This window comes from Parus major, chromosome Z, assembly GCF_001522545.3.
Source record: "Parus major isolate Abel chromosome Z, Parus_major1.1, whole genome shotgun sequence".
Taxonomy (NCBI): Eukaryota; Metazoa; Chordata; class Aves; order Passeriformes; family Paridae; genus Parus; species Parus major.
The window spans coordinates 33,101,072-33,122,565 of NC_031799.1; the positions used below are offsets into that span (position 1 = coordinate 33,101,072).

Sequence of the window (21,494 nt, forward strand, 5' to 3'; positions counted from 1 at the left end):
ACTTCATTTTAATGCTCTCATAGTGATGCACAGGAGACACTGACTTCTTTATTAGGCCTGATTGAGGCATTTTGTGCTTTGAAACTGTTCAGCAAAAAAAGGCAATTTTCTTTGGCCCAAGTTTTCATTGAAAAGGTATCTTTTCTACCAGTGATTTTTCTAAATCACCTGGCCTCTGCCATTTACATATTCTTGTCTGTTTTTATAAGCAGTTCACTCCTGAGCCGCAAAGAACTTTCAGGCAAACCCACCTGCTTATGACAAAAGATATAATAGAGCTTTTTCTGTAATATTTCATGGTCATCCTAATGTGGGATTAGGATTCGGGCTGTCTGGTCCAGGGCCAGGAGCTGGACTTAGATGATCCTTGTGGGCCCCTTCCAACTCAGGATATTGTATGATTCTATGGCTCTAAAAAGAGCCCCCATCATTTCAAGCTCCTTATTAATTCTTTAAGATTAAGAAACAGAAGATATCTGTATGTGGGTAAGAATGGTCATTCTTGCCTTTCCCTGAACCATTCTTGAAGAAAGCTTACAAATTGTTTCTTGAAGTAAACACTAAGTGGTGCAGCAATATCTCATTTCATATCAGTCAGTCTACATATTTCTTATTTTTTATTCTTGATAATCTAGAGACATCTGTTTCCCAGTGCTATACATGCTGAAAAGTCTACACACTTGAAACTAATTATACAGCTGAGCATTGCTTCCACATACACTCTGTGCAAATTTAGAATTTCAGGAAGGAGGAACATGCTCTTGCAGGACAAGACTTCAACAGGACTCCCATACTTACAACTTCTACTGCCTCTTAAGTGCCCTGTCAGTGACCTCAGCTTTCAATAGAAAAATTCAACCTATCTGTAGTTCACACAAGAGGCTCCCACTGAACATCAGCAAACAGCTTTTCAGTGTGAGGGTAACCAATCATGGGCACAGGCTGCCCAGGGTGATTTTGGCATCTCCCTAACAGATATTGAAAACAACTTCTAGACAGGGTCCTGACCACCTAGCTCAAAGTGGCCCTGGCTGAACAGGGCAGGTAGACCAGGTACCCTCCAACCTTACTGTGATTCTTTGAAACACAACCTTCATTTAAAATGTAGCATCAAGAAAAGACCTTAATCAAAGCTTTGCAACTCCAGACAACTGCACTGAATCAAGTGAGATTTGCATTTCCTTAGACACTGTCCTACTGAAACATGTTATCTAATTTTGAAAGAAAATCCTTTTCCTTCAGTATTTAAGAACAGATTTTATTTTATCTTTATAAACCAAAAGTGAATTTGAGACAATGATAATATAAAAACGCAAAAACAGTTGAGATTTAGAGAAGATTCACTGCGAAGAGACTGAGAAAAAATTCTTTTGCAGAACACTGTACAATAAAATTGAAAGATGTAGCAGTAGTGAAGACTGTTCTGTAACCTGTAGGGTATTTTTGCTGAAAATACTTTACTGGAAAGAGCAGCAGACACATAATAAAGCAAGCAAAAGGGAGGGAAGATCAAGGACTGCCTTGTAGAACAGCTAGTTTCTACGGAATTCAGGACTACAAGATAATGAGTAAAGTAAGGATAAAATTAACTAAAATGTGTATGGTCACACGAGTATGAACATGGTCCTTAAACACAAGAGGCAAACTGATGGAAGTTCTTACCAGGTAAGCCTTGTAAGACTCTCCTGAATATGTAGGTAATGCTACAAAGACAGGGTTAAATGAAGGCTTTTCAAAACTGGCACTAAACACTGTTATTTAGACCACCTTTCCCCAAAAATGTGTGAAAAGACATGAATATTTGTGAAGAATTGATGAAGTGTGAGCAGTGCAACATGAGGAATTTAACAGGTCTGTATTCCACACAAAGTCTGAACTACATGGTAAAAAAATGGGGCTAAATGGTATAAGATATACTTGTTTGGAGAACATTGCTCATTTTATAAAGCCCAGTAGCACAAAAGCCCTGTGATGAGAGGATGGTGGCAGTCCCTCAGCATGCCTTTAACTGTGGAAAGGCCAAATGAAGCTGATAAGCAATACTCAGATATTGATTTTCTGAGAGTTTGAATCAACATTTTAAACCTTCCCTCTGAGAATTTCCACACAGTCTATACACAAAGCTGTCTTATGCCAATAAAGAAAATGTGTTTTGGAAAGAAAGTAACTTCAATTTTAGTACTAAATATCAACCAGAAAATTCAAAAAGTCTCTTCCCTCAAACTTAACTTCTGGGATTTAAATGATTATCTGAAAACCTCAACTTTCATTTATTGTACATTCCAGTTTCAGTGAAAAGCTGTAGAGAGAAAAATACAAAAATATATGCTGCATCCTAAAAAATTCTCAAGTCTCTAAAACAAAACAAAACCTCCTCAAACTACTCTTTAAAATGTCAAAATCACAAAAAAAGTGATACTATAAATGGAACAATGATTTTTAGATACCAGGCTTGGCAACAATATGCTCTATACACATTTTTCTCTGTAGATCTGAAACATCTGATAAGGAGGTTCCTAAGCACTCACTCTATGATAATATCATGTGTTTCTCTAGTAGTTTTCACAAAAGATCATCCATATTATATACACATACACCATACAAAAGTGATTCTCTGAGAAAAAAGCCATAGAGCAGATTTCTATTGTCTTATTGGTTCTTTCCCATTTACAGCTGACACATCTGCTTGCTCTAACTTTGCCTACACAAGTACTTTTACAAAAAGAATACTACAATAAGTAATCCTTATTTAAAGCTCCTTATCTCTGCCTCTCTGATTTAAAATGGTTTTGATAGTGTGATCTGAGGTTTACATTAATAGAGACTTGCTTCTGTTTCATAAGACCTAAGACTTTAACACATGACAATCTTACAAAAGTAAGAGAATGGGATACTTGTTTATATTTAAACTTCATTTCATTCAAATTGTTACAGTGTAGTGTAACCTATTTGTAATGTAACTGATAGTTATCTGGATAGGTACCTTAACCACTGAATGAAGCTATTAAAAATACTGGGCTATATATAATGACATTATTTAAAATACTGACTAAATTAAGAGCTCATGTAGTAGAACCCAGATCAATCTTGAGTTTTACAAAGGATCAAAAAGGTTATATATGGCACAAACAAATCAATATGGAACATCTCATCCAGAAACTGTTTCCTTTAGTTAAAATTGTAACATTTAACATGCAAAATTTTATTTACTCTCACTAGTCCTCTCTCAAAGCAAATTTAGGCCACCAAGAGCACCAAGAATGGATTCGTCCTTTGGCTTTTTCCTGCCCTGAAGTAAGTTTGCAACTGAATTGTTGTTGTCCAAAATACTCAGACCATGGCACTTTATTTGATGATATTTTACTCTTCTTGAGGAAGACACAATGCAATAAGCACTATCTTGAAACTGTATTTTTTTATCTACAGAACACAGCTGCATTGTCGTAACCAAAATCCACCAAAGCAGCATGAGAAATGCAAAAATATCATCCATTTACTGAAAAATACTAAAACTGTTACAGCCTGTATTTACTTCTTCTCTTGCCACAGTTTAGACTGTAATACTTTTGCAGCTGATAATTCAAATTATGAAACACAGTTTACTGTATGTAACCTCATCCCACTATTTAGGTAATATCTAAAATGACCTCATACAGAGCAGCAAAATCACTTGATTGAATTCTGTCCTCCTCAAGACTGTTCACTAAGTATGGTATTAAACAGAGTAAGTTTTGCAATGGTTTTCTGACTGGGGTAATCAGTGTTGAGGCACTGATCCAGTTACTGCTGGCCCCACTTCTGGTTATCCCCTGACGAGTGAGTCATCATTCCTCGGGGAGCCCAGGCACAGGTGGAGCTGCCTGTTAACCTCAGCAACAAAACAGCTCTGCTGCTGATGGGGTACTTATAATCAGTCACCTTTAAAGGCTCCTTTCATGTCCCTCTGAGATGATGATACAAGTTCCCTGGATATGTAAACAGATTCTGTGAAGTGCAAATAGCTCCATTTATCCTTACCTTCTAACTCTGCTGTACGAAACATGAATTCCTACAACACAGGGCATCATTTCCTCACCTCTTCCAGATGGCTTGCAACACACTAAGTACACAGGAAGAAATTCTTTCGTGTTCAGATATCCACAGCAAGAACAGGTAACAGGTCTCAAGATAGTTCAAAAAACCCTACATCCACGTTCTGGACTCAGGCAGCTCCATCCTACTGTGCTACACATTTGCCAAGACTGCTTTCATTAGGGCAGACAGCATTAATTACCAAATTTCTTTGCTCCTCCACAGCAGCATAATGTTAAAACAAATAAATCTGATCACCAAATAAATCTGATCACGCATCTACTTGTTTTCAGCCCTAACAGGAATAAATGGCTTGAGACATTGTTGCTCAGAGAGGGGCAGTAGAAACCCCATTATAATACCCGGAGCCAGAGGAAACTCAAAGCACACATTTCTGTTGGGCAGATAAAGATTTCTACTTCCAAGGGAAGATAAAAGCCTGAAAGTTTAGAGGCCTTCGACAGAAAATGTTAGGTTTTAGTACCAATAAAGCTGGATGTTTTACTCAAAGGCTTTTGGGGTTTGGGGTTCTTTGGTTTTGGTTTTGGGTTTTTGGGTAGGAAAAAGCATGAAGTAAGTAATTTAGTGACATTTTTTCTATCAGAAATGTAGGTATGCAATGTACTGCAGTATTGACTAAGCCAAAACGGTACTACTGAATAATGAATGATTCAAAGAATTAACACAAATTCACACCAACATTCTTAAGCTACATAGCAGTTTTTCTATTGCTAGTGTGGTGATCTCAAACCACCTTCAATGAACACTCAAAATATTATTAAATTTGGTTTCAGGTATGACACTGCCCTTAAACAGCAATGGTTGCCTGGCAGAGAAGGAGTGGATTACGTTGTTGAGAAGGAAAGGCAGCTGCCATACAGAGGGTATGAAGGAAAACTGCTTCATTACATTTGCTTTGATTTATTTCCTGTACCAGGTTCACATGCACACTTCAGTACTGGGAGAACAGACACACAGGCACCATCAACCCTGAGTCTGGGGCAGGCAAACCATGTCCATCAGAAGCATCCCTTGCCCATTCCAAGAGGGCCCTCCAGCATTCCTCCACAGTGCCAAATGGAGCACAAACCCAGGGCTCCACAGCACAGAGAGGTGAACAGCAGTGCCCACCTCATCAGCAGGCAATGTGCAGTGGTTCCTTCTGCACAGGAATGAGGTAGAGTACACACAGCAGCAGTGAACTCTAAACTTCAGGGGATTATTGAGTCTTCCAAATATTAAAAAATAAATTGTGTACTTAGGGTGTGTCCTGGAGAGGTCATCTCTGTCATGACCAGAGTACAAGCCTCTGAATGGGAAGTATTATCAAAATTATCTAATGAAGTTCATGGGGAGTTTGGCAGCAAACTTTCAAAAATACATTTTTGCCTCCCCTAAAAGAAGTGTAAATGTACTGTTTCCAAATAAAAAAATAAAAGAGCATAAAAGCCTTGAATAGATCTAATTATTGTAGATAAAATGCCAGCTGAAAACTATCAAGTATTAGATTTTATTTTAAATATGTGCAGCCATCCTTCTGGATCACAACATCATTTATGTAAAGTAGATGAAGCAACTTCAAAGCAATGAAATCCTTATCAAGAAGATCTCACTTCATTATGATTAAAATAAAATGTCCTGTCTTTAATATTTTATTACTTTGACTGCAATCCACCTTGGCCTCTCAAAATTGTCATGACTTTACCGTACATGATACAAAGTCTTTTTATCACACAAAACCCCCCCAAAACAATTACAGTACTGGCACTGCACATACACAATTAAAACCCTTACTTTCTGCAGCGTAGCAGGTGAACAGGATTTCCAGTGCTGAAATACAGAAAATATGGCTCCAATTCAAACCTGCACTTATGCAAATATTTGAGTTAATTCACATTAGTCACAATGAAGCAGATGTAGCCAGCACTTGCAAATGAAGTAAAATACTGCAGCCTGTATTACTAGCTTAAAAATGATTAATGTTAATTCTGTGGTCAAAATGTGACATTGCCTAAAACTAAAAAAAAAATCCAAACAGACTTTGCCTCAAGAATACAAAATTTCATGGCTCTTGCAAGATTACTTTTGCAACCGGAACATTTAATCGTATCTATATAGTTTGTCTCCACTGCTTTACTTCTAAACTTTTAACATTTCTGTAAGCCAGAAATTTAACACTTGAGCTTGCTGCCCAGAAGTCTGTCATACTGCTTCCTCATCCATATACACCATATACAGAACAGCCTAACATGCACCTAAGCTTTTCACTCACCTAAGTGAGTGAAGACAAAGCATAGTAACACTTATTTAAAATAGGCAAAGTATAGCAGCTGAATGCTGCCATACTACAGTAGGTCCTGATGGCCACAGAGCATACTTGTGCTTACTGCCACTTCTCTATAGATTATCTTTGGCCACTATTTCTCTCTGAGCATATATCTGGAAGGAAACACCTCAGACTGTACAGTATTTACCTGTTTGTGACTACTGAATTACCTTCTCAGCTATAGCTGGTACTACATCCAACAATACCACAGGAATGGCTGGCATGGTTTAAAGAGCGTTGTTATTTACTGGACTAGAAGCAGAAAGACTTCATTTAATTATCACACAAAAAGTAAATAATGTAATAATATGATAACTGCAAACCCACAAGGCCCAGTCTGCAGTGAAACGCAGTATTAACGCTGTTCTGCAGCATTAATAATCTTGAGTCACAGTTTCACAAATAAAATAAAACCTATCTTCTCTTTTTTTTACCTTTGGTAACTACATGAAAACAGCACATGGAGCTGACTGTTCCTTCTGACCTTAAATATTACCTGAAAAAGGTCTGACTTGAGCTCCAAGCCCTGTCAGAGAATAGGCTTTTTCAGCTAACAAGGGCCTGGAGGTTTTACAAAACTATAGGGGTTTTCAAAATGTTCTTCCACTTTTGCAAATCATCAAACTACTACATCACAAGTCAGAATGAAAGTGGCATTTTATGGATTCCTTTAAAAAGGTACTCATACTCTAAGGCTGCTTTAGGACATGCAAGCAGTTAATTAAGTACAAAGGTATAGTCTGTGTGATCTCTACTATATTTTCATTGTTCCGTAAAGGCGTTCCTGAGAAAGGAGACAGGGTTTCTTCCTAAAGGCAAAAGACCCACTCTGCTCTTAAAAACTGAAACTCCTTACCCCTGAGCTGCCACATTTTGCTAGCGTGAATTTCTGCCCATATTGTATTCCATAGGCTTCGACAAGCCAAAAGGCTGCTACCATTTCTAATGCAGTGACATACACAGGCAGGAAGGGAAAAAGACAATACATACCATGAGCAAAATAATCACACCAGAAGAAAACAATTTGCCAGAAACACATGGACTCCCTAAAAAATCCACCAAACCACTGTCATGCATGGCAGACTTAGAGCTGTTACTCAGTTCTCTACAACTGAAGATACAGGGAGAATATTTAATACCTGAATGCCTGCCTTATATCCTTTGTGCCCTCCTGCTGCAGCAACTTCACTAAGAGCCATCCTTCCTACCCAGTCAAGCAAAACCCGAAGTAATCAAACAAGAAGTATCTGAGCACCACTTCTGAAATGGCTCCCAGCTCAAAAGGGGTGGCTCCAACCACAGAAAATGCCTTACTCGGATCCAAAATTCTGTATTTCTCCATCTCAGACAACAGCTTGCAGCTCACACAAATATTACAAGAATATCACCATATTTCAGCCTGGCAGCAAAACCAAGGTCAAGTTCTTTTTTTTTTATCATGTTGCTGCACTGTCCCACACAGGAAGCAAACAGGTGGAGTTTTCATTAACAAAAACATCCTGTAATTGAATTTAAAAGCAAAATCTTTACAGTTTTGAAATAGACTGTGTTAACATGCCTATGTCTCAATAAAACCATAAATCAACATGCTTTCACTCTATACTTTATTTTGTATGTTTCATACCAGAGCCACTAAAACAGTTTTTCAGCCTTCATGTGTGATTTCAAAATGAACTCAGAGAAGACCTCACACTCTTTTGAACACTTAGCTGATCACTAACACTGAAGCCCAACTTTAATTCACAGATGTATTTGAAAAGTGATACTTAATGAAGCAAGATGAAGAGAAACACAGACACTTGTTTCACTTGAAAACAGCTCAAAGTCAACAGAAAAACAAAATTCCCATTAAAACATCTTTCTTTTTGGTAATCCTACTACTTGGGAATAGAATCTCCTCATTACAGTGACATTCTAGGAACTCCTCTTCCTCCTCCACAAAATTGGCATCATTGACAGAACTGCCTCTTTCAGCAAAAAAATAACTGTGATATAAGTGCAACCCTTTTCCTGGATTTACTGAACTAATACCTGAAAACAAAGATTTAGAGTGTGAAATACAAGCATTTAAATCCATTTCATTTTCTCTCAAAAGAAACACGAATTTCTAAAGAATATCAAAAGAACAATATTGGTTCATCAATATCTCCCATATGCTCATTGTCACAATGTTGATATTTAGTAATTGAGTAGACTTGAATAGGCAATACAATTTAGCTAGAACATCCATAAGTTTGAACTTATGGCCATTAACATCCTTCAGTTTGGACAATCTGGCAATAAGAGAGAGAAAGGGGAGAACACAAATTTGGTGCACAGTCCCACAGACTAGGAATACTCAATACAGCACTGAGTAAAGCATTAAGAAAAACCAAACCACCACTTACGTCAGATTTGGAGGAGACATTTTCCTCCATGTCAGAATCACTGGGATCTACAATATCATCAAATGGTGGCAAAGTAGACGTCTTCCTTTCCAGTACATCATTTTCAATTTTGACTCTCCCCACCTTGAGTTGAGGCTTATCTTTTGTCTGTTTTTTGTCAGCTGAACAAGTAAGAATCAGTGGTGGGGCACTAGGAAAACTTTTAAATAATGAATCCGAGCTGGGTTTTTTTCTTTTTCTTGCAGAAGATTCATCAGTGTCCAGCACAGAGGGCCTTTTTGTGAGAGTCTTCTTCTCTTGCTGCTGTCCACACGTTATGGTAAGGATGGGGGTGTTTTCAGATTTTGGTTCCTTGGACATGGGTTTGGGTTCCTTGAAGGCCATCTTGGGAACCATTTTTTCATCTTTTAGTGGTTTGTTTTCTTTGGGTTTCTTAGAGGATTCTTTGGAAGATTTGTTATGTTCCCTGGAAGGTTCTTTGAAGGCACTTTTTTGTTCTTTTGAGTCTTTAGAAATTTTTTCTTTGTGCTCCTTTGTTAACTTCTGGGTCTTTGAAAAACTGTTACTACTGCTGCTGCTATTTATGTTCAGAATCCTAGCTGGGTCCTGCAAAGAGGAGATGCAAAATTTTACTTAAAAAAGAAGCAACCCTAAATTCTCAAATGGCACAGTATGGACATAGGATTCATATTAAAAACTTGGAGCCGCAGGTGAGTAACCAGGAGAAGAAATAACCATCGAAGAACAGATAGAAGGCCCAACATTTGGTCAAAACATCTGTTACAAACTGGTGGAACATGAATAGTTATCACTGCTTGTCAAAAAGTTACAACAAAAGCTAGTTTCTAAGCTAGGCATTATAAAAAAACATTTTACGGTTAACATAAAGCCTGTTTAGGAAATCTTTATCATCACCATTACCTATGAGAAAATAAAAATCACAAAGAAAAATGAAGATATGAACCACATGATGTCAACAGAATTACTACAGGATTAGAGGAAAACATGATGACATTTCAGACAAAGTCTGACTTCTCTGCTGTGATCTTTCAGCTTTTGCCAAATCTTTTTCCTCATAAACAATAAAAACCTTGTGTACAACCTGGCTATGGAAGAATTGATTGGATAGCCACTGCCTTTTTATGGAAAACTCCTAAAGCTGAAAAAGCTTCCTTCTTTGAATATACTGGAGTCTCTGCTGAGTCTTTAATTACATATATATTTTTTAATTTAACTGTTCTAAGTGGGAAGTGTTTCTCATAAGGTGGACTGAGTGTAGGACTCAGAGGTCCTACATGAGAGGCAAAAAACCAGAAACAGCAGAGCAGTAACATTCTTTACTCAGTTGAATATTAAAAGGTCAAGTGGCAACTTGAACTTAGTTCTGAAGGCAATAAAGGAACCATCCAGGATGGGTCATTTGGATCCTTTCTTCTGAGAATTAACACCTGCCCATGGAAACTGACAGCAGTGGGCTCTCGATATCCCCAGAACACCCAGTAGACTAACCACCCTATCTTAAATACTAAGACAGGGTCCATTTTTATACTGCTTCAAATCTGCAAAGTGACGTTTCAATTTACAGGAACCCATGGTCATGAAGTTTACATTGCTTACTTTCTTCCAAGCTAATTATAAGCATTTCTGTCTATATGTTGCCCAGGAAGTGAGAAACTTTTAGAAAGAAACACTTCAATGTATACTGCGTACACCCATTGATTTTCTTTACCTAGAAGAGATGTGTATGTAAATATGGTGTCTCTGGCTGTCTAAAGCTGCCACAGATTTAGAGAACTGTAGAGAGGAAGACATATTTAGCTTATCTTTCATCTTTACTTAACCACTCTTTTACCCACAACATAGACAGAACTGAAGAAGTACAGTGGAAAGTAAAGGACCAAAGCAGGACATGGCCACCCTCATCCTCCACAGCGACTAATTTTAAAAAATGCACACAGTACAACTGCTCTGAAAAAAAACAACAAACCTATCCAAGAAAACAAAGCAGAATTTACATGTTAAGGGAAGCCTTGTCAATTAGAGGAGAAAGGAAGTCTAAGACTACATCCACTGATGTGTTTCCAGTTCATAAGTAACTACTTATCATAAGTAACTACTTATAACTACTTATAACTTCTCCAATTAGGGTGTATTAAGTTTAAGACCTGAAAGCTCTATACAAAATGTGCAGTATCTTCTTTCTCCTCTGCAACAATAGGTAGAAACAATTAACTAAAAATAATTACTTAAAAGTGTTCGTCCCATCTCATTATCTTATTTAGCGAAACACTGAGTCACATTGCTGCATAAATTATTTAACTGCATGTTTTTACAAGATGCTTCTTGCATCTGTACCGCAAATGTATTTTCATGTCAGATTTGGGAAACTATGTATTCATATAAAATATGTATCAACATTTACATTGGCCATTACCATCAACAATGAACAATACTTTAATGACATCTGAATGTCTAAACCTGAGGCATTTTCTCAATTCCCAGGCAAGCAATTAAAAAAACAAAAATAAAAAACAATTTAGCACTCCTTGTGACACGTTTTACTTGAGTCATAAGATTTTTCCTGGTGTTCTTCTTTAAGACTACAAGAAAAAAAAAGTTTACTATTTCCTTTGATGCAAGAGCAGCACAAAAGCTGACTGATGAACTAATTACTAATGCTTCTAGTGTCACATGTTCTATCATGCCAGTATTGCCCTGGGGAGAAATAAATTATCTGTCATTACTGAACCAGATAGAGAAATTATCTCTTTTACTGGTCTCCTTATAGCACATTATTTTACATACAGCACATATATTTTACATTTCAGAAGGAGAGTCTCATTTTAGAGGTTTTCCAACAGATCTGTGGAAATGGTTCTGGGGCACAGCAGTATTGAAACCAAAAGCAACTTGAGATCTGTTGTCTTTTCGATTTTAATACCAAGCTTTTTTCATCTTCCTACAACATGAAAGCTGGTATTTTCACAGAAATTGTAGTACAAATATGTGACATACTTATGAGACTTATTTCTACACCCCTCTTGCATGCACTCTTAGAATTAGCCTTTCCTAAAGGCACCCAACCCATTGCTTTTATATCTGCATTCACTGCCTAAGTAAAAAAATTATCTTTTCTTATTTCCTTAATTTCTGCAATGACCAAAAAGAAGCCAACAATGACATAGAGGAGACAGCAGTAGGAATATAAAATCTGTAAAACAGAAAATAGTCAAATTATATACACCAGTAAGTTATATCAAACCTGATGATGAACATGGGATGCTGGTGGGAATGAGAAGGCGCTGAATATTCCATATTATGTACATCTTAATAAAAATCAGAATGTACTTTCAAACCATTTTCCTACTAATCAGAACCTGACAGCATGTTTAAATGTTTATTTCCCCATTAATAAGTGTTGAAGGAAATAAGAGTAAATTAAATAAAACACTCTTTCCTCAAGTTCACTGAAAAACTGGGATTGTAGGGTTTTGTCAGGTAATGTATCTGCACACCATAGCTTACATTTTAGATATTTTACATTAATACATTTGTGTGTTCATCGAATATTGAAGCAACTCAAGTCAATGTTAGCCTTTGGTATGTTGCATAACAAACTTTCGATATGTATGCAGAAGTGTAGTACAGGCACATAGGCCAAAACACCTGTAGATGCCATCTTAAGCCAAGTAACACCGTGTGCACACAGTACTTCAAGATATACAGCACTGCTCTATAAAAGGGGCTAACATATCTTTCAAAATATATATTTTAGAAAGCACAATAAAAATCTAAAATTTTATCAGCAAATAAAACCTGAGCTACTGTGACTATTGTACTCAACTCCTGCCCATATTTTGGCCAACACATCTCATGCTAGGGCCCAAGACGCATTCTGGGAGCACACAGAGCATATTGTAGGCAGGGCAGGTGACCAGAAAAGCTAAAGGGCCATTACACTGCCATGATCACCTCAAACTGCTGTCTCCTGCAGCCATCATCTTTGGCAGTTTCATCACCATCTTCTAATTCACAGGAATTGCATAAACTACACCTGCAATCTAGAAGGCATAAAACATCATCTTATCAAAAAGGCCCAACTTCTGAAGCTGATTCCCTACCAGCTAGACTGCTCAGGCTTTCACACTTCCCACTGTGAAACAGGGTATTCCCACATTGTGACAAAGGAATAAGGATGAGCACCCTCATGCTCAGCTGGTAACTTTATTTTTTTACAGATCCCAAGCACATAGATTAAGAGTTACAGGTTATAAACTAAGAAATTTTGTGATTTGGGAGGTGAATTCACTTTACAGACTAATCTGGGCAATGGGAACCAACCGTTTGTTGTGGTTTTGTGTTTCTTAACAAGCTCATGAAATTAAGTTTAAATCACAGAGTACATTGTCCTGAAAATTTGAGAAGACACAAATGGACCGTGATAGCTGCTCAATATGTAACATATCTGCAGATTAAAACACTTCTGTAATAACAGGGCAAAAAATGATGCTGAATTGTATACGTTACAGAGTTGGGTTCTGACTTCACACCACAAAATGTAATCCCCAATTTGTCTTAATGTGAGACAGAGTAAGCAGTAACTTCTGGAAACCATTGCAAACCTCAACTGCTGACAGACATTAGTAACCTAACTAAGAAATGGAACACTTGGGAGGGGTGGGGTAAGCAGAGGGGCAGGGGCAGAGGCAGTTCATTACATTTTATGAAGTTATTGAGCACATTGCCATGGCCTTGTCAGTGTACTTTACTCTGAGTTTAGACTACAAATTTAGTACTAGTGATCATAAAAATGTGCCTTATTTTAATTACTAATAAAAAAATGTTACATCTGTTGAAATAATGTATCTGTATTAAGCCAATGGACTAGAATTAGTCTCAAATATGCCTATTGCTCTCAAAAGGAAAAGAGGAGAAAGATATCCAGAAGTAATTCCTTCATCAAGCAAATTCAGATTTCTGTTGGAATACCAGCTTGATTACTAGCTGATTGGGGGGGGGGGGGGGCGGGAAGGCGGCAAAAAAAACAAGAAAGAAAATCACAGTATTTGAGAACCTCCAAAAATACCATGGAGTAGGAGAATAATTTACCTGTTTGCAACAAAAATTTGAAAAACCTTCCAGACTTCAATTTTGCCTAGACCATCAACTGTTATGATGATCAGAAGAATTAGAAGCAGATGGAGAATTCCAAAGCTCACTGGCTTAACAGTGAAGGCCAACTGGGGGAGCATAAAACAATTTTTGTTTTTTTTTTCTGGTCACACACAGGAACAAAAGCTTTTGTTTTCTTTGCTTATAAAATAAATCTTGTTTCTTGTTTCTCTGATACTACAGTTCATTGCAAAAGACATAATAATCCCCAAGGAAAACCAACCAAGCTTTATCTCTATTCTGTGCATGTAATATTTATATAACACAAACAGGCATAGCAATAGCACTATTTTAATTCAACACAAATACCTGTAAGCAGCCTGCAGCTGTTCTTACATTCTGAAAAAAACGCATAAAGGAAAAGTTTTCATGCATTTCTGCCTGACATCTGTACTTCCAAGATTAAAGCTTTGTTTTGGAATCAAAATAACTTAAAAAAATAATTTAAAAAAAAAATAGTGAGTGGGGCTCACTAATACCATCTCCATTAAACTGAATGAAAATAAAAATCACTTTAGAAATACAAACATCTCTATTTAATACATATTTAAGAAGTGAATGTGACAGAAAGCAAACTGACAGTTGTCTTTTACTTCATACTTTATTGTACTTTTCGTAAGTGAATGCTAGACCAAGAATAACATTTTGTTGCACTGGTTTTATTGTTACTTAAATTCTTATCTAACCATAAAGCTTAGTGCTACTTTGCAGTGGCAAACAGAGAAGCATAAGGTTCTGTTTGTTCCATGCTCAAAGTTTAAAAATGACCTCAAAGTTAACTGTGGTATTCACAGACAAAACAAACCAAAAACTAGGCCAAGCACATCAAAGGCCTATTGCTGTAGCATAAAAATCCCAAAGTCACCGAGTGCAGACATTTGGAGTACTTCTGTGACCAGCAGCTTATGCCCAAGAACTATCAAGATTTTCCTGCAACTCTTATTCAAGAGGCATATTTAAATGAAATCTGGACATGAAGTTGTTCTATCATTTGGGTTACTCCAAATGACAAACCCAAAAATCTATTTGTACATTGGCTGGAACTTTCCTACATTCCAACCAGAACAAAAACACTTGAGACCAAAATTCAAGGCTTTTCAGCTCCAAGAGCTTGCAACAAAAACCCCAGACTTTAGCATTGCACTATACCCAAGGTTATCTTGTGTTTCCATTTCTCAAGAATAGCTTATGATTCTCAGCAAGGCAGGTATTTACAAGCCTATCTTTATGAGATGAAAGACTAACTGCTCATAAGCGTGTGTTCCAAGTTTGGACAGGGTGAAGCAACCACTGCTGGGGGAGAGGAAAAATCAAATATCCACAGGGACTGAAAAAAAAAATAAAAATCAGTGTATTGATAAAACACTTCTCCCCACTACTAAAAATTCTAGGGATGGAATCCTGATGCATGCCTAACCTCTTCAAACATAGCTGCACAGTATGGGACAAACTCTGTGTACGTTTGAGTTGCTTCAGCAGAAAATGAAAAGATTTTAAGCGCTAGTTTGTGTAGATGACTACAGCAAATACACACTTCAGCAAATACCTGCTTCACTCCATCACACTCCACACTTGACGTTTTTCCACGTCAGATGGAAATTCACTGTCTAAATACAATTTGGAAAATTACTTCCCAGGTTTACACTTGCTTACAAAAAACTGAGATCAACACTTACCATGGTGTACTAGGCAGAGAATTAGTACAGGAACCAGTATCATGTCAGTACCTCTATGATGTCCTTCTAGAGATGCTTGGGTTGTTTATTAACCCAAGCCTCAGCACACCTGCTTTGGCATGCAAAGCAAGGCACGAGTGAATCAACATTACAGCCAACTCCTCAGAAGAGACTGGAAAATGAACTGTAGATATCTACCTACCAACATCACAAGAACCCCTATTAGAGATGGTCAAGTGTCACAGTAATGTTTGGTATCTAATCAGATGGAGATACATCCTAGTCTAACCAGCAGCACCTTTCTTCAGCACCTGATGTAGGCATCTGCTTTCCTTTGAGACATTAAGCACTAATTTTAGTACGCCAAAGTATGCACCCTAAGTTTAATCCTCAGATTATACCTCAGCTTGTCATTAGGAAAATAACACACTTCCATATATTCTTTAAGTGTTGCAAGACCACCTGCATTAGAGATTTTGAGGCTGTACAATGCACACCAGGCAGAGACATGTCAAAGAACATTTTCTGCCTGTCCCTGCTTATTATGTATCCCTACCATCTTTTCTTAGGCATACCCTTAGTTCATTACCTGACAATTCTTCCAAGATACGAGATTTGGCACAGATAGTGAACACAGAAGTTATTAATAAAAATGGGTATTGCCCCTTGAAGTGTATGCAGGATTAAGTAACATATTTCAAATCCATAAGATACTACAAAAGAAAACAAAAAGCCAAACTATTTAACAGAATGGAGAAAAGGCTTGCATTGCATTCCATATGTGAGTAAAGAACAACATGCTCCTTATTTTCCCATACCATTAGTTCATCTTCTCAAGATATTATCTGCTATTTCAGAAAGGTCCATCTGTATTACTCAAGAGGTTCCTTGGACCATGCCTTTTTACTACATTTTAAGTTGGGGATTCAAAATTTGATGTCCTAGAGACCAGTGACACATTGCTTTCTTTGAAACATCTAGGAAAAAATTAACCTCTTGAATTTAATCAAAATTAAAAATCCTGAAGAATGCAGCTTCAAGTTTCACTCTACACAATTATCCTTAAAAATGTTTAATAAATGAAATTATTATTATTATAGTATTACCTCATAGTCTTTACATTTCCACAGATCACACTTCTATCACTGTAATCCTCATATTATAAGACACTATTACAATTCCTTCTGGAATAGGAGGAAAGCAATTGTACAAGTACAATAACCAGAGAACCTTCACTGGTATTTGTTCTCATAGCCATCCTTGCAACTGCAGTATTTCACATGTCAAACAGTAAGTACAGAGCAAAGAAATGTCAAGACCTGTTATCATTGGCCTACCAATTAAAACATTGCAAAACACATCTAGATTATTTTTTTTTTAATTAATTTCATTACCAGGAAAAGCACTTCTGGCTCAAATTCCTTCTAGTAAAATAAGTCTCACCTTTGGCCCATGAGATGATTTCTTCTTCACTTCAGAAAAAGACAGAGAGTTACTGGGAAGGCTGGGGAGATGAAGGCTCTGCCCTGAAGAAAACGATGTGCCATCTGACATTACCATCATCTGTCATAAGAGGGAAAGCATGTTAGTAAAACATTATCAACAAGAGCAGAGTCTCACCTGCCTAGCAAATCACACTGGCAATATAAAGTCTGGATTCTCCAGATATGCTGGAGAATAAACATCCAACAAACAATATACATGATTCTTCTCAAGAGGGGGTAGTTTAATGAAATCACACTGATAATTAATTTTCTCCAAGAAGAGTCTGTTTTTCCCACAATATTAACTAGTAAGCAATCTCCCTGCCTATATCCTGACCCCTGAGCCTTCACACCGTATCCTCTCTCCATTCCCTGAGAGGCAGAGGAGGCAGAGTAGAGTGAAAAAGCATCTTAGCCAAGGTTAACCCACCACAAAGATACACTGTAAAAACAGACTGAGGTTTTAAAGTAAAAGCATGAAGTCTTTAATTTCAGCTTCTAACTTTAGGCTTCTGTGTTATCTACAGTACTGTAAATTGGGTGGCTGGTAAGCAGGCAGTCAGTTTTGCTATTAAGAGGGTCTAGCTCCCTTTCTTGATTTGAAGGACTTAAGTACAAACACATTCCCAGAAAGCACATGTAAATCAGCTATTACTGACCAGTTACCTGACATGTAAAGATTATTCCTTCCATCTGTGGGAAACCCAACTAAGATCTTGTCTTCTGCTCCAGCAATGCGGTGTCTGGATTTTATGATTCCTACCACAGTCATTCATTTATCTATAGTTTGAGAACTCCAAATGCCAGAGACAGCTTACCTGTCTGACAAGCCCTGTAAAACTGGAAAGAAGATGCAGAGCTCTGCACCTGCAAGGAACCATCTCTCTTCCTACAGGTTCCCATGCACAAAGCAATACTGGTTTTTGTGGATATCCTACGTGGTTACCCTTGCCTCTTCAGATGACCAAAATATCCTCTGACTCAGGGTGGGACAGGAGTGAGCTGACCCATCACATGCCTCAGACCCATTACATTAAAAATAAAGGGAAATCAAGGATGTAGATATGTATATTCCAATGTTACCCCTCCAAGTAAGGATGATATTTTATTGCCTACAGCTTCTCAAGACAGGATTTTAATTTTTTTTAAAAATGAAAAAAATTAAACACCACTCCAAATGAATCTTGTTGCAGACCACTTTGCTCAAAAGATACATGGTAGCTTGGGGAATATTAAGAGACGTGTCTAGGTAATAAAAATTGTTTTTTATCAGCCTGTTTTCAACACTGTAGCTTAATGCCAAAGGCAGAGGAAGAAGGCAGTTAAAGTGCTCTACACCGCAGCTGGACAAAAGCCAAAACTCTGAATAATCATACATCCAAAAGCAATGACATTCTTCTTGCAATCCTGGCACTGCTGATTGTAATTAGTTATTGTGAGTAACAATAAGTGATCCTTTAGCAGAAGAAATATTTTTTTATCTTAATTTGCAAGGCCTTTGGTTGCATTAAACTCAGCCAAGTACAAGAGAAGGCACAAGCTAACAAAGAACAATCTTTGTCCAAAGAACAAAGTTTGCACATGTGCATCCCATAAACCTGGGCAACAGGTAGAGAAAATGCAGGTATTTAGCATTATTTTCTCTCACAGAGGATGTCAAATAGGTGTTGAACAATATTGTTCTTTAAGTCAAACTCTGCAGTAATTTTTAAAGCCACAAATTTAATAGAATATATTGTTTGCATAAAATCAAAGTCATTCAGAAAAAAACAAAATTGCCCATTAATTAGAGAGTTAAAGCAGGTATTTTATTGCCCCAAGTAGTTTTGCTCATACATTCATATGACAAAAAGATGCATATCCACGTGGAACAAAAATTTACTCAGACAGATCAGGCTTTGCCCTACCCTGAAATTAAAACCAAAGAAACAAAAACTTTGCCAAAAATTTTTTCTCCTAGTGTTGGAAGTTGCCATTTTTTCCCTGAAGCATAGAAGTTTGATTGACTGAAATCAACTCAATGAGGTTTAACCACTGCATAAATTTTCTTTTTAAAATTCAGAAACATTTCAGTTTAGAAATATTCATATATTCATGATTGTACACAGGCATTCTTAGAAAGTTGACATTTTTTAAAAATTAGACTTCTAAGATATCTCCGTTTCTGGCAAGTATTTGGACCATTAACAGTCTCCATATTACAGGCCGCTTCAAAACCGGATGACAGTCTACAGAAAGATTTGGAGGGATGGGATGAATAGCATTAATACCATGTGAGGTCTGATTTGGCAAATCTAGTTACACACAGGAGAAAATGAATCCTGTACTGGTTTTAGAAAACAAAATCTGGACATACCAAACTGTGAACCTTAAAAATTTCAGTGTATTTGAATCCTGTAGCCTTTTATTTCATCATAAACCCTATAAAAAATGGCAACTGTAAATTCAAACTTTAATGTGACCATCAATGCATGCAGTTAAGACAGACTACAGACTATAACATCTTTAAAGCTGACAAAAAGATGACAAGAGACCAAAAAGTCTCATGTAAAATCAGCTCTTTGGCCCCTGTGATAAAAACCACACACTTCTCTTCCAAACAGATCTCTGACAGAAGAAGCGTATGCTCCTCATTTAAGTCCATTATATCACAAAAAAAACCCCAAGTACTTTGACCTTTCAAAGAAAGAAGTTAATATTACCACTAAGTAACATCCAATATGTCTGTTTTCTTTGTCAAGATCATCTATGTAGAAAGCCCCTATATTACCAACACTTTTTTGAATTAATACGCATTTCCATTTTGGCTAAATTTAGGAAAGTGACAATTGTACATCCAGTTTAAGTTTACTGGAAGACCTCAGCTGATAGAATTGCAGAAATTTCTGCAGCAGGTAGCTGCCCTTTGTCCCTGCATTACTCAAACAGAATCACAGGCTGGTAGATGTACTTCCATCAGCTTTCAGAGTAAGCCCCTATTTTCACACTGGTTCTACCACGCTGACAACACAGCAAGACACTACTACTGCAGCAAGAATGCAAGCTCACCGATAGCATAGCAGTAACTCTGCAGTGCAGCCTATACACAGTGTTTTTACTTTTCTCCTTCCTCCTGCATTACCAGTTTCCCACTGTCCTACAGCTGTCTAGAGATACAGCAAGAGAGGGGAGACATGGCTGCACAGCCCATGCTTGGGCCAGGCAGCCAAGGACACCTGCAGCTGGCACTCATCTGCACCCACAATGCATCATCTCAGCAACAAAACCCAGGAACAGGACTAATCCTTCTTGGTCTCTTATAAAGTCAACAGCTAAGTGGGATCAGCCAGATTGGTGGAATAAGACACTGAACAGTATCAACAAAGCAAGGTGAGACAACAGCAGTCTTTAAACAAGTCAGTTTAAACAAACCTATAACCACACTCTGAATTCCCCAACATGCAAAAAATGAAGTTCTAGTTACAGTTTTTGCTGTTTCCTCAAAGATTTTGCATGACTGTATTTAACAGAGCAGAGATCTAGCTAATCTCAAAGCTTGTCTTTCATGGGGTAAATGGTGACGGTAGTACATGTGTAAAAGTGGGGCATTAGCTTGTTCACAAGTATTTTAAGTGCTTTTAAAAAGTGTGCATTAGGATATCTGGTAGTGGTTAAGCACTAGGAAAATGGCCAAGGGAGAACAGTTAGTTTCACAGTTTAATACCAGGCACAAATAACGCAGCAACAGCAGAACAGGCTGTATGAAGAAACATGTCAAGGGAGTCGATTGTCCCACTCTGCTCTGCACTGGTGTGGCCTCACCTTAAGTCCTGGCTGCACCTGGGGGCACCTCGGCACAAGAAGGACATCACCAGACTACTGGAGTGTGCACAGAGGAGGGCATCCAGAGGGGTGAAAGGCAGCTGACCTCACTTGGCTTGCTCAGCTTAGAGAACAGAAGGCTGAGGGATGACTCCACTGCAGCCCACAGCTTCCTCGAGGGGGAGCTGCCAATCCCTCTCACATAATCTAACTGCTCTGCCAGTAGGGGTATCTTGCCTCTAGCTCACCAAAAACTCTCTTCACTAGCCTTCAGCTGTTGAGTTTGTATTTAAAACCTTCTGCTTTAAATGAAAAACGACTTTGCAAGGGCAAAGTAAAACCTACTTTTTCTCCAAGAACAGTGCACAGAGGAGATACACTGATGCTCACATTATTGGGTAGGAATAATCAACCTGAAGTGACTACCCTCCATAATATCTGAGCTGCTAGCATATTAGAACCATAGAAAGGTTTGGTTTGGAAGGGTTAAAGATGGAGTAAAAATCATCTTGTTCCAATCACCCTGCTGTGGGCAAGGACATATTTCACTACATCAGGTTGCTCAAATTGCCATCCA

At 37.7% G+C, this 21,494-nt stretch overlaps 1 protein-coding gene across 1 annotated transcript in view; it reads right to left on the reverse strand.

Moving 5' to 3' along the window:
• Nucleotides 1–21,494, reverse strand: part of MLLT3 (MLLT3 super elongation complex subunit) — a 115,931-nt gene that overhangs the window by 23,547 nt on the left and 70,890 nt on the right. The window contains exons 5-6 of the mRNA XM_015615287.3: nucleotides 17,076–17,195; nucleotides 8,785–9,390 (exon numbers count right to left, since the gene is read on the reverse strand). Of these exons, the coding sequence (XP_015470773.1) occupies nucleotides 8,785–9,390; nucleotides 17,076–17,195 (726 nt within the window). The remainder of the gene's footprint in view (nucleotides 1–8,784; nucleotides 9,391–17,075; nucleotides 17,196–21,494) is intronic.